This window comes from Zootoca vivipara, chromosome 13 (assembly GCF_963506605.1).
Source record: "Zootoca vivipara chromosome 13, rZooViv1.1, whole genome shotgun sequence".
Lineage (NCBI taxonomy): Eukaryota > Metazoa > Chordata > Lepidosauria > Squamata > Lacertidae > Zootoca > Zootoca vivipara.
In genome coordinates, this window is record NC_083288.1 from 4,245,909 (window position 1) to 4,260,367 (window position 14,459).

General features: G+C 44.7%; 1 protein-coding gene across 1 annotated transcript in view; it reads left to right on the forward strand.

Annotated features, from left to right (window-relative positions):
- LOC132593090 (band 4.1-like protein 4B) overlaps positions 1-14,459 on the forward strand; it is a 66,874-nt gene that overhangs the window by 14,699 nt on the left and 37,716 nt on the right. Inside the window, exons 5-6 of the mRNA XM_060282065.1 lie at positions 1,732-1,799; positions 9,411-9,515. Of these exons, the coding sequence (XP_060138048.1) occupies positions 1,732-1,799; positions 9,411-9,515 (173 nt within the window). The remainder of the gene's footprint in view (positions 1-1,731; positions 1,800-9,410; positions 9,516-14,459) is intronic.

The window sequence follows — 14,459 nt, forward strand, 5'->3', positions numbered from 1 at the left end:
GCCCTCGGAGCTGTACCTCAGTGTCCAGGCAGAATGATGGGGGTGGAGACGCTCCTTCCTCCTAGAGGAAGAGCCCATGCTTTTTTTTTTCTGGAGGGACGCAGGGGTACACATACCCCTAAACATTTTGTGAATCTTTGTACTTTTGTCCATTTACTGTATTTATTTTTATCGATTTGAACTATAAAATGGTGATTTTCTTGAGTCAAAATGAGAGTACCCCTAAACATTTTTAAGGGAAAAAAGCACTGGGAATAGCTATTTCTGTTCCCTCTCTTTTGCAGAAACTGGTCCTGTCAGAGTGGAGTATGTCTTCACAGAGCAGCATATTCAGCAGCATATTCAGCCGTCACATTTTTTCCCAAATTAACTTGGAAGACATTATTATGAAATCTGCAACACTGACCACTATCACTGTTACCTTGAAAAACCTTGTTGTTTGTAACAGTTAATTCAGTTTGTCTAAACGGGGAAAGGTTAATTCCTACTAATGTAAGAAACCTAGGGGTATGGTGAGACTGAAATGGACAGAGTATGTTTGGTGAGGATCATCAAAATGGCACCCATAACTTCCTTTCATCATAGCCTATATACAGTGTTACCTTGGTTCTCAAACTTAATCCATTCTGGAAGTCCGTTCCAAAACCAAAGCGTTCCAAAACCAAGGCACACTTTCCCATAGAAAGTAATGCAAAATGGATCAATCTATTCCAGACTTTTAAAAACAACCCCTAAAACAGCAATTCAACATGAATTTTACTATCTAACGAGACCATTGATCCATAAAATGAAAGCAATAAACAATGTACTGGAGTCACACAATAATCAATCAATCAGTAGCTGAACTGGGCTCCACACAGTCTCAAAAACAAACCAAAAAGCCACAAAAACAAAAATGCAAAATAAATAGCAACAACAGACAGACCTCAGCATAACACTCAAACGAAAGTGTAGCGCTCAAATTGGAAGCGTAACACTCAAAACAGAGCACGTTCGGCTTCTGAAAAAAGTTCACAAACCAGAACACTTAATTCTGGTTTTGCAGCGTTTGGGTTCCAAGTTGTTTAAGTACCAAGGCATTTGAGAACCAAGGTACCACTGTATTGTGGTATGAGGTCTTGTTCCAGTTGAGGGCTGCAAACCAAAGCAGTCATGGAAGATTTGTGGGGAGTTGGAGGCATGTGAGTGATGTTGCTAGCACAAATAGCCCCTCTGCATGAAGGCAAATGGACCATAAATGGATCATGAGCTTAGCAGCAATCACTGTGTGCTCCTCACAGGCTCCCGTAGATCACTGCATTTGTATAATGAGCTGGGTGTGAGAGTCTGACTAGAAGTTTATTGTTTTGTAGATTGGCCTAGAATGGCTGCCTAAAGAATAATGCAAACAAAAATGAGTCTAATTTTATCTGGAAATAAAATAACGTTGTGTGATATTTCTGATGTGCTATAGTTTTGGTAAATGTTAATGGCATCACTACTTCTCAGTTATTGTTGCTTGAAGTATTTATATGCCTACAATTTTCGAAAGCCCCCAGTTCTTGTTACACAACACAATTGTGATTTCTGGCGATTCATTTACAAAATATTCTCATTGGAAAGTACAGGAGAAGACCTTTACGGTTTTAGCCTTGATTCAAAAGTAAGCACTCACTGCAAAATGTATCTGTATACGGAATCTACGTACTATACTAAATTGCACTGTACTAAAGTACAGTTATTTTTCAACAGGTTGGAAAAGAAGAAACTTCTTTGACAAATCCTCCTAACACTTCCAGCCTGCAGGACCCTAATGTCAGGTCTGTGGATTCTTATTCGTAGGGTTGAGATTACTAATGAAAGTTATTGGAATCATCAAAGAATGCAATACATGCCTATCAAGGATACAAATCTAGTTGACAGTTGCAACTATTCATGTCCTAGATGCTCCCTCTCCCCCCAAAAGCAAGTTCAGTGGTACCTCTACTTACTAATAACTCTACTTACGAATGTTTCTACTTACTAACGGAGCTCCGTCCGCCATCTTGGATGCGGTTTAGATGGGATTTTTTCTACTTACGAATTTTTAGATAGGGTTGCTTCGGCTTACAATTTTTTTCTCCCAATGCATTCCTATGGGATTCGACTTACAATTTTTTCCGACTTGCGAATGTGCGTTCAGAATGCCTTAAATTCGTAAGTAGAGGTACCACTGTTCTTCACAAAGGGCAGGAATCTTCCACTGTAGGAGGTATGCAAACTAATTTCCCATCGTCCCCAAGTTTTCTAACACAGAGAGAGAAGGGGGGGGTATTCCTATTATTTAGGGCTACAGTTTGAAAAAATAAATAAATGGTGGAAATCTCTCTTGTTAGGGTCCAATATGTAAACCTTGAATATTGTTGCAAAAGTCAGATGCCTGCCCCTCTCTCTGACAAGTAGAGATAGAATAGAATAGAAGATGCAGCAAAGACTGTCTGGCTTTAAGAAATATGGTTTATTCACCTATTTACACCTTCAGTCTGCATGCCAGTTTTCAAGAATATCCAGTGTTAGTGTTTGTATCTCCTCCCTGTAAATATAATCTAATTAGTGTGTGTGTGTGTGTGTGTGTGTGTGTGTGTGTGTGTGTGTGTGTGTGTCCTATCCCTAATTGACTGCCCGGGCCAGAGAGGTCTAACTTGGAAGAATCAGAGGTCCAAACCAAATTTATCTAAATTTGTGTCCTCGGGTCACTGTCACTTGTATTATGGAATTAGTTTATGACTATTTTATAATTAACTACAATAGAACTGGGGTGTTTTCAGTGCCTAATCAAAAACAGCTGCTTCAGAAATTGAAGCTGTCAATTAATGCATTACTAGTTGGAATGCTTTCTATTTATGTCAAAGGGTGGGGAGAGAACGGCTTAAGGTGGAGAAACTGCCACATCTTCATTGTACTTCACCCTAATTCATACTGGACTGATGAAGCAGAAATGGAGAAATAGGATTTCCAGACAGATTTGAGTCTTGTAAATGAAGCTCTGGCAAAACAAGAATCTGGCAGAGCTAGAATCTGGCACAGACTAGGCGCAATAAAGAAAACAGATTGATGCTGGAATGAGGAAATGGTTGCTTTTAAGTGATAGTTGGGGCCATTTCCAACATAATACCTGTAATAAGAGCTGTTAATAATAAGAGCTGTTAATAATAAGAGCTGTTCGGCAGTGGAATTTGCTACCAAGGAGTGTGGTGGAGTCTCCTTCTTTGGAGGTCTTTAAGCAGAGGCTTGACAGGCATATGTCAAGAATGCTTTGATGGTGTTTCCTGCTTGGCAGGGGGTTGGACTGGATGGCCCTTGTGGTCTCTTCCAACTCTACGATTCTATGATTCTATGAATTCTTAGAGTACATATAGCTATAACCACTTTCTTCACAATGTACAAAGAGGGTCCTTCTAAGGGCTACGCTTCCACTGTCAGTTTCCTCCTCCCCATTTGAGATACACCTGGGGCTATTTTGGGGGGAAGAGTGTAATATACTTTTCCATGCCTCCCCAATCTCTAAGTGGTAAGAGATTCCAGGGTTTGTAAGGCACAGTGGAGAGACTGCCTTTATGATATACAGTTTATTTACGCCCACATCTATAACCTGATCCTAGAATCATAGAATCATAGAATCATAGAGTTGGAAGAGACCACAAGGTCTCCACCTGTGATGGAGGGGCTCATAGCATTGCTTCTCCCATGGCCACAGTCTTGGATGCAGCAGAAATCAGCTCTGACCACCGGCCCTCTGCTCAGCCCCTTGTGTTTAACAGACAGACGCTTTTTCTCTGCTAGCTATCTCTCTAAAGGGGGGGGCTCACCCCCCTCTGCTATCTGCTTTGTAAATCACTCATTACCTTCCTTTTGTTCTCCCTGATGATGGCTTTTCTGCCAGGGGGTTTTCTGAACACAGAAAAACTGGTTTGGCCTGTATATCGACACTGCTAAATTCAGCATCTGGCAGCCTATTTTAATACTCCAAACATTGATTAAACTCCAACACACACTAGACCCAGGAATTTAAGGGAGGATCTGGCATCCACAAATTCATAACAATACACTGGGACTGTGGAAGACCAGCCAACATTATTCTTGAGGCATTTTTTTTTTAATGTGGTGCACTGGCTAGTAGAATGTTTGGTTTCGATATCAAGTTAAAATCCACACTGAGTTGCAAAATAGCTTTTGAATAGTTGTTCAATAGCCTTTGTTAAGTTACTGACATAATCTCTCTCAGACTAATTTATTTTGCAGGGTTATTGTGACAATTGAGATGGTAGAGATTTGTATTCAGATCTCTCCTCTGCCAGAAAGCTTTCTGGATCATCTTGTGCCAGTCACTCCCTGCCAACATAATCTACCACAGGGAATAAAAAGAGGAACCATATATATTGCCCAAAAACCCTTGGAGAAAGGATGGAATATGAGAATTCATAAAATTACAATGCCACTCTTTTGGCTCCTGGGAGAATGGGAGAATGAGAAATTCAAATGGAACAAATACATAAATCATGATAATTAACCAATCCTACTGGAGCCTTGGGACGTGGGTGGCGCTGTGGGTTAAACCACAGAGCATGGGGCTTCCCGATCAGAAGGTCGGCAGTTCGAATCCCCATGACGGGGTAAACTCCCCTTGTTCAGTCCCTGCTCCTGCCAACCTAGCAGTTCGGAAGCATGTCAAAGTGCAAGTAGATAAATAGGTAAAGGGGAAGGTAAACGGTGTTTCCATGCACTGCTCTGGTTCGCCAGAAGCAGCTTAGTCATGCTGGCCACATGACCTGGAAGCTGTACACCTGCTCCCTCGGCCAATAAAGCGAGATGAGCGCTGCAACCCCAGAGTTGTCTGCGACTGGACCTAATGGTCAGGGGTCCCTTTATCTTTACCTTTTACTGGAGCCTTGCCCTTACTGGATGTGTGCAATAAAAATCCTCTGCCAATGTGTGCATGTGTGGATTGAAATGTGCTCCAAAAGCTGTGAAGTTGAAGAAAGGAAACATTTGCTGCTCCACATTTCTGATCAGCCTATTTTGATTTTCCCGACTGTCATTGTTTTTAATATCACTTGTCATGTGGTACATTTGTTGAGCCACTACTTTCATGGAACACACACACATTCATTTTACAGCCGTCTGGGCTGTTTGGAATGCCAAATGTTCAAACATGTGCTTGCAATATTCTTTTTAAAACAAACTGTTGGCTCAGCATAGTCAGCTTCTATCCAGTGATGGTATCTATCATTATTCATTTTAAATTTTTTAACCCAGGGGTGGTGAAACCCTGGACAACAGGCCAGTCTTGGTCCACTAAGGGGTCTAAACTGGCCTATGAGGCCATTTCCCCAAACTACTACTACCTATTAGTCTGTGAACCACCCTAAGATAGTATTATGAAGGGTGGTATATACCATATTTTTCACTCCATAAGACACACTTTTTTCCTCCTTAAAAGTAAGGGGAAATGTCTGTGCGTCTTATGGGGCGAATGTGTGGTCCCTGGAGCCGAATTGCCCAGGGGCAAAAAGCAGATCAAGTTTTTTTTTTTTTAGGAAGAGATAAAGGCTAACAAGAGGGAAAGAGGGGTATTGAAAAGGAGCCGCTCAGCAGCTGATTGCAAGAGATCGGGGAGGGAGATAAGGGACGCTAGCCCCCTTCCCAGCCGCCCCCTTGCCCAGGCCTTCATTGTTGAATGTTCTGCAGAGGGAGGGACTCACTGATTGGATTATCTGGCTGATTAGGTTATCAGAAGCTACAGAACTGTGAGTTGAACAGGATTTTTTCCCTTTGCAAAGTGTCATGGTCCGGTCGGCGGGCGGTTGAAGCCCTGGCTGAGGACATCAGGACCAGAGGCAAGATGGTGGTGTAGAAGCAGGAACAGGTGCAGGGTTGAGGGTCCAGCAGCAGGCAGTTGCAGGGTCAAGGAGCAAGGCAGAGGCGAAGGTCTGGGAGTCAAGGAGCAAGGCGTCGGCAAGGCAAAGGTCCAAGGGTCGAGGATCAAGGCGTCGGCAAAGGCGAGGGTCCAAGGAGCAAGGCGTCGGCAAGACAAGGGTCCAAGGAGCAAGGCAAGGGTGCAAGGAGCAAGAGGCCAGATGCAACCAGGCAGGGATAGCATTGCTGTGGCAAAGAGCTGAAAGGAAATGCTGAGCTTTTATCCCTCCCAGCTCCTGCCAAGAGGTGCAGTGAGATATCAAGTGGTCTCACCTGAGTGGTCACTCCTTGCCTCTCCAGCACAAGCTGAGGCCTCACCTGAGTGGCCACTCCCTGCTTCTCCATCACAAGCTGAGGCAGGCCCCAGTCCTGCAAAGCACTACAGGCCCCAGAGCCTGACTCCTGTCCATACTCCTGACACAAAGCAAATTCAACAACTTTGAGCTGATCCTTCAAGAACGGGGCTTTTCCTCTTTGCAAAAGAAGCTGCACAACGGTGAGCTGATCCCCCCCAAAACAGGGCTTTCCCCCTTTCCTCCTCTGAAAACTTAGTGCGTCTTATGGAGCGAAAAATACGGCTAAAGAAATAACAAAGTTCAGTCTTATTTGTGCTGCTTCACTAGCGTTTTCCATGAGAAAAACCAATCTACATATCAACAAGTAGTCACTGAAGAAGAAATCAGTAGAGGAGGAATAGGTTGCCTTTCTGTCTATTCCCCTCTCTCCCCCACCAAGGTTCAGGTAAGATATAACAAGTGCTGCTGCTTTACTCCCGACAATATCATGATTACTCCTGTTCAGATATCCCAGTATGTTGAACATCTGATGCAGAGAGAGCTAAGAGTTCTCTTTAAATGAACTTGTTTGAATGTGCTCGCCCTGTCAGACAGCACTGAAAGATTCCCCCCAATGCTGGAATGAGCTTTTGAAATTCATTAGCAGTGGAGAATCTTACACATTTTTAATGGTCTGCGAAATATAAATGGAACTATCATCTAAATATATTCTACCGCAGAGTAGGTGACACAAGTGGCGCTGTGGGTTAAACCACAGAGCCTAGGGCTTGCCGATCAGAAGGTCGGCGGGTCGAATCCCTGCGAAGGGGTGAGCTCCCGTTGCTCGGTCCCAGGTCCTGCCAACCTAGCAGTTCGAAAGCACATCAAAGTGCAAGTAGATAAATAGGTACCACTACAGCAGGAAGGTAAACGGCGTTTCCGTGCGCTGCTCTGGTTTGCCAGAAGCGGCTGTCATGCTGGCCACATGACCTGGAAGCTGTACGCCGGCTCCCTTGGCCAATAACATGAGATGAGCATCGCAACCCCTGAGTCGGTCACGACTGGACCTAATGGTCAGGGGTCCCTTTACCCTTTACCTTTAGAGTAGGTAGGTCACATGCAGAATAGCAATTTCTGTTGTAGAAGCTTTGAAAAACAACTCACAATTTAATGAATCTAGAAGAAGGTGCACTTCTGACATCATTAGCTTGGAATATATATTGGACCATAGCAAAATTAAACTAGACTTCTCTGTTATGTTTATCTGTATTTTGCTTTTCTCCACAACATGTCTCCGTATCTTAGTTTGTGTGTTCCTTTGTGGGGTGGGGAGGAGTAGGGTTGCCACATTTGTTCTGGCAAAACACAGGACAGAGCATGGCAGTGGGGGGTGGGGGTTTCATTTCATTTGGTGCTGAAGTGACTTCATAGCAATCCATTACAATCTATTGCAGCCTAACAGGATGCACATACACAACACAAACATGAATTTGTAAATCTGTCTGTTTTCCAGAGCTTAAATACCTGACCTTTCACACACCCTTTCAAACACATGTATTTGAGAGGATTCCTAACCGGGGGGGGGGGGGGGGAGAGAGAGAGAGAGAGAGAGAGAGAAGACCTGAAATACAGGACATAACATTTTACATTGAAATGCAGGACAATCCTGTATAATCCAGGACAGGTGGCAACCCTAGGAGTAATACTCAATGTAAGAAACTGAATAGCTGGATGACTTTAAAAAAAAAAAACCCACCTTGAAATGGTATGATAACTGGTTGCTAAAACTACGTAAAATCTGGTGTTAGAAGGCACCTCAAAGGTTATCTAGTTGCTAGTTGCTCACATGATCAGGAATTTCTTCCACATGTTGAGTTGAAATCTCCTCTCTCGTAATTTAAATTCCTTTGGTCCAGGTTGATTTCCCAGGAAATGGCTTCTAGGATATTAACTAATACGTTTACAGCATTGGGGGGGGGGCAGAGATGCAGCAGCATAGCCAATACCTGCCCCTCTGCATGATGGAGGTGACAGGGAGCAGAGATGAAGTATTTTATACAGGGAGGAGATGTGGTGGAGATGGCTTTCCTCTGACCATAGGTCTGCCTAGTGGGAGTGGGAGTGATGGGAATCCCGGGAGTTTCCTTGAATATGGGGTGTGTGGAAGAGAGAAGCACCGGGGGCGGGGAGGGGGAGGGCTTCCCCAGCTGCTCCATGGACCTGCCTGTCTGCATGGGGTTTTCTTTGAGTTTTGGGAGTGAGAGAGAGAAGTGAGGAGGTGAGCTTCCCAAGCTGTGGGCTTTTGGAAAGCGCTTGGGCAGAAAGAGAGGTAGAAGAGCACCGGTGGTCTAGGATGGAGGAGAAAAAGATGCTCTTGGGAAGAGAGAGAGGGATCTGTGGAGTGTAGAAAGGAAAAGAGATAATCTTCGGAGGCTGATTTGAGTTGATTCAATATTTGTATTTCATTTTTCCAACAACGAATGGTGAGCTCAAACCAACTCACAATATTCACAATAGCATTAAAATACAGCAAACATTGCAGCCTATAACAACAAACACAACAGCATATAAAGCAAACAATAACAAATTCATGAAAACAATTCATTCATACAATTAAATAAAATCATAGTAGGGTGTGGGTGCGCACGCACACACGCGCGCGCACACACACACAGACAAACAAACAAACAAACACTTGAGATACCTACCTACCTACCTACCTACCTACCTACCTACCTACCTACCTGGGACGCAGGTGGTGCTGTGGGTTAAACCACAGAGCCTAGGGCTTGTCGATTAGAAGGTTGGCGGTTCGAATCCCCACAACGGGGTGAGCTCCCGTTGCTTGGTCCCAGCTCCTGCCAACCTAGCAGTTCGAAAGCACGTCAAAGTGCAAGCAGATAAATAGGGAGCGCTCCGGCGGGAAGGTAAAGGGCGTTTCCGTGTGCTGCTCTGGTTTGCCAGAAGCGGCTTTGTCATGCTGGCCACATGACCTGGAAGCTGTATGCCAGTTCCCTCGGCCAATAACACGAGATGAATGCCACAACCCCAGAGTCAGTCATGACTGGACCTAATGGTCAGGGGTACCTTTACCTTTACCTACCTTCCTACTTTAATTTAAATCGCGCAAATATCATCTCCCAAAAGTCCTAACGTTGTCTTTTCTTAATTTTTTTCATTTCTTTCTTCTTCTTCATTTAGAAATCTAGCCCCTTTATGGCCAGAGACAACACAGACAAGCAGTGTACCTGAGAAGCAGGAAGTGAAAGCACCGCGGGTGAGGAAACTGATGAGGCAGTACAGCTTGTGAGTATAATTCCAATTATGGCTGCTGCACGCTGTTTTAGATGTGTTTTCCCTATGGGTCCATTTCAGGAGTTGTCAATCCTCCGGTTCAGTAGGCACATTTTGAGTGCTGTGGGTGCAAAATGGCAGCCTCGGGATGTGGCATAATACAAAATTAAGAGTCTCATCAAGGCTGCTTCCCCCACCCCCTAGACAACTCCAGGCTTGCCATGAGAAGTCAGCAATGTCCCGCTGGTCCTGATTATGAAGACCACACAATATTGATCAATCACACAATAATGCTGTTGCAGTGACAATGGTTGACCCATGGGAAGTCCTTTTGGGGTCAGAGAGTGAGTGTGGAGAGCTGTCCCTCAACTCTCTGCCACTCCTCTTTCTCTTTCTATCTCCTTTCACAGACATGCCTCCACACCTCTCCCACCCTTCTCCCAATCCATCCTCCTAAGTCCAAGAGGTTACCCCCCCCCAATCAGGCCTTTCCCTCAGAAACAGAGCTGTGCCCACCCGTGACGGGGGGTGAAGTGCCTGCCTCAGGCAGTGGAAGTGCAAGAGGTGGCTCTCTGCCCGCCCCACCACTTCTGAAGCAGAAAAGGAGGTGTCCCATCAGGTGACATTACTAACCCATTTTCCACAAAGAAGCCAAGCGGCAATGCTTTGAGAAAGTGCTCCAGCTCCCACTGAGTTTGGCAAGAACCAGGGCCACCCCCAGCCCCCTTACTTCTGCCACCACCATGCCCTGGCAGTCCTCAAAGCATTGCAGGGGTTGAACTAGAATCAGGCATGTCCAACAGGTAGATTGTGATCCACTGGTAGATCGTGGGGTGTTCCTATCCAATGACAATGGGTAGATCACTGCCAGTTTTTTTATACTGTGAGTAGGTCACAGTGTATTGGGAGCTGGACGTCCCTGAACTAGATATTCCTCAGGATCCCTTCCACCTCTATAATTCTATGATTCTGTGAATTGAAAGCGGTGATAGTGGAAATGGTAGTGGGGGGCAGCAGCAGAGGGAGGGAAGGAGGTGGCAATTCCTGTTTTGCCTCAGGCGGTGAAACATGACAGGCCAGCCTGGCTCAGGAAACACCTAGGCATCGGGAGCATTTGGGTGCTGCTTTGCTGTTGGGGAGAAGTGATAGGAGAGGGAGGAGAAAAGTGAGACTGTGAAGGTAGCTGTGAGGAAAACAAAGAAGAAGAGGAAGAGGAATAAAAAAGTGGATAAAATTAGAGGAGTCTTTTTGCACTGAGGTTGTTTCACAACCACTTGGAAAAAGTGCTGACTTAAAAGCAGGGCTGGCTCTACAGCCAGGCTGGGTGGCGCAGGGCGCCACGACACCAGCCCGCCAGGGGGGGGCGCCACGCAGCCGCGCCTGCTGGCCCACTGGCCGCTCCGCCGCGCAGCAAGCCCGCCCCCCGTGCAGCAGTGCCTTCGGCGGCTGAGCCCGCCCACCCGCCGCGCTGGAAAACGGGGCAGCGGGGGGCGGCGGAGGGATCCGCCACACCATGGCACCAGGGCGCCAAAGGTGCTTGAGATGGCCCTGCTTAAAAGAGTGGAACAGTGACGCCACCATTCAAATCCCTTCTCAGCTCTGAAGCCTATGGAATGACCTTGGTCAAGCCCTTCTTTCCCCCTCTTCTGCACCTCAGCATTGTTGTGAAGATAGACTGGATGAATTTTCTGTGGATCTTCCTGGTTGCTAAGCAGCCCCCCACCCCCAAAGTTCTGTATGCAGCCAATGTTTTCTGAATGCAACCAGAACTGTTGGATTAGCTTTGCTTCAAAAACCCTAAATTCAAACGAACTCTTAGCTTGCACTTTTGGCACCTGATGCCCTGCCATTGCCATTGCCACAGCCCCCTGCTCATTATTATTCCTGATTATTACTGTCAGTTGAGCATGTCCAGTAGAGAGAATAAATCAGAGTCTGTGTGCACAGCAAGCCAGGCAGCAAACTGTGTACCTGCTAACTTACTAGCTTCTTTCTTTAAGCAAAGCATCTTAATAATTCAATGAGCATCGTTTTCCCACTGTGAAAAATAATACTATTTATGGGGATATTTTTTTTACTGGGGTCTAGAAGCAAGACAAGAGAATTTCGAGAGCTGAGAATCCTTGAATAAATTGAGTGCTGTGAATGGTGATTAAATAGACTAAGTTTCTTTGTGAATATTCCAGTGAAATTAATGTACAGCTGTGCACAAATGGCACCTCAACATTCATTGCTCTGTTTGTGCGCAGAAAAAACGGGAGGGAACATATCAGCCACATTCTCCAACAGTTTCTCCCAGTGGGGCTCACCATGAGCAGCAACCATGGTACAGCGTCATCCCCCTCCCACCCCAAGGTTATTTTATTTAATCTTTATTTTTTGGTGGAACTGTCTATTTTGTTGGCTGGGCTACCTGACCTCCATTTTGCACCCTCCATAATACCTCAGACCTAGGTCAGATCTAAGTTTATAACGTAAAATGTTTATAACTTAAAATGTGTTATTAAAATGTGACACCAAAGGGCACTGCAGAGCAGCAAGCCACCAGCAAAGGGAAACTGCCATTAAACATTACAGAACAGGTGCTGGCAAGGTTATCCAGCCATGGGCCAGATTATTCCCACAGACATCGTCCATGGGCCGGACGGGCGCTGCGCAACGCTGGAAATGGCATCTGCGCATGTCCACAGTGCCAGAAATCGCTTCTGTGGCTGCGCAGATGCCAGAAATCATGCCTGTGCAGAAGCGATTTCCAGCGTCTGGGCGTGCGCAGACGCCATTTCCAGCACCACTCGGCGAGTCCCCGTGCCGTGCCGGTTTAGCGCAGGGGGGGGGGGACTCGCTGAGCGGGCAGCTCGGTTCACGGGCGGCTCGTGGGCCGGATAAATGGCCTCCATGGGCCGTATCCGGCTCATGGGCCGGAGGTTGCCGACCTCTGTTATAGAACGTTATGTTTAATAATGTTTATAAGATCAATGTAGCTCCAGCCAAGTAGTGTTCTGCCAGGGCATCGCGGGGCAGAGAGGGAGAATGGGGGAGAATATTTGGAGATGTTTCTTGGCTTTTTAGTAGGGGGGAGGAGGGAGGAAAAGAAACATCTCAAAAAATATGTATTCTGGGGAATTTTGACTTAGCTCTAAAAATTAGGAGTATTTATTGCATGCCAAGAGTGCCAGTACATGCATTACATTTAGAGCAACACAATTCATTGTAGCAGCTACAGATACACATTCAACATTTTTGGTTTGAGTTAAGGGTATATTTGTGGTACATTAACATATTTTTCTTCTGCTGTTGCTTGAATGTAACAATAACATAAGCTAGTTACATTGACGCAATCTGTTTATTGGTTTAAAGTTATGTCTCCACTTACACACACTTACACATGTACTATTTTATTTTGGATTAAGGCTTGACATGGAGCATTTGAATAAAATAATAATAATAATAATAATAATAATAATAATAATAATAATTTATTATTTATACCCCGCCCATCAGGCCGGGTTCCCCCAGCCACTCTGGGCGGCTTCCAACAAAATATTAAAATACAGAAATCCATCAAACATTAAAAGCTTCCCTAAACAGGGCTGAATGTTTGTAATGGATTGAAATTTTATTATGATTTGTTGCTAAAAAAATTACAAAACGAACAATGGAAGGAAGTAATATTGTTTGCCTCAATATGTTATTAAGAATCCCGAAAACTGTGCAACTAGTTTCCAGACTCATGATGGCTTCAGGGGTGCCAGCTTGAATAAAATATTAGGGGGGAGGCAGGTGAGCCCCACCCCACATAATCAATTGCATGACACAGTGTATGCACGCCATTTGAATAGCAATGCCCATCAAATTCGGGGCCCCAGCCCCCTCTGATGTTTTATTGGGAGATGAAGACCCCTCGCCCCCCTCAGAGTTGGCTCCTATGGTTGGCTTTGTTTTAAACTGCAATGAAAACGATTCTGGAATTGCCATTCTTGTGCTCATCACAACTATTTTCACTAGCCATCTGTTATAATCATATTTCTCTAATGAGTATGAAAAGGAACATATTTCAATATAAGTTAAAATTAGACTGATACAAGTAGCAGAATGCAAATCTAAGTGTTAACATGCAAGTTTTTGAAGCTTCCTTCACACCTATTGAACATGACAGAGTGTTTCTCATACAAGAAACAGTGACCATGCCCTCATTATTATTATTTTACAAAATTTGCCTTTAGTTAAAATGCAGGTGATCCTCTTTTAAAGGAAATTAATTGGGCAAATGTCTGGTACTCCAGCTTGCAGCCAGACTGCATGAAACTAAAATTCTGCTCCAACCTGCAGTTGTTATTTTCAAGTGACTGAGACTATTTACTCAACTGGCAAGCCACATGAGAAAATTCCACTTCCATACAAATGAGTACAAGGAAACAAATTTACCTAGCAAGAGTGGGGAGAAAGCCAAATTATTCCTGCTGCGTATGAAGGGGAAAGTTTAAAAGAATGTCAGCAGCCTTGGTGCAAAATAAAGATTAGCAACGTCAAGGAACTAAAACCTGTCCATTTGCATTAACATAGCACCTCATTAACACAGAAAAGAGTCTTTTTGTTTTATAATAAGCTAGGAAAGAGGGTGTTGTAATGGGTTATTGTGTGCTCTGAGGGGTAAGGAAGGCAGCCAGGAGCTGCCCTTGGCCCTGAAAGAAAGTACAGTACAGCAGCAGCCAGAGCTTCCCCAGCCTCTTGAATGTGAATCACAAAATACTCCCACTGGAAGCAGCTATTGGTTCCCCTGAAACCTGATTTTTGTTGGAGATTGAGACTTATCAGACACAGCTAGGAGTGGCTTTGTATGTGGCAGGATTCATGTATTCAAGGTGGGTGGAGTTCGAAGGGTTTCCCCAAACCATTTGAAGTCATGTTATAGCTGTATAATTAATGCATTTAGTGAGAATCAGAAAGGAAGCACCT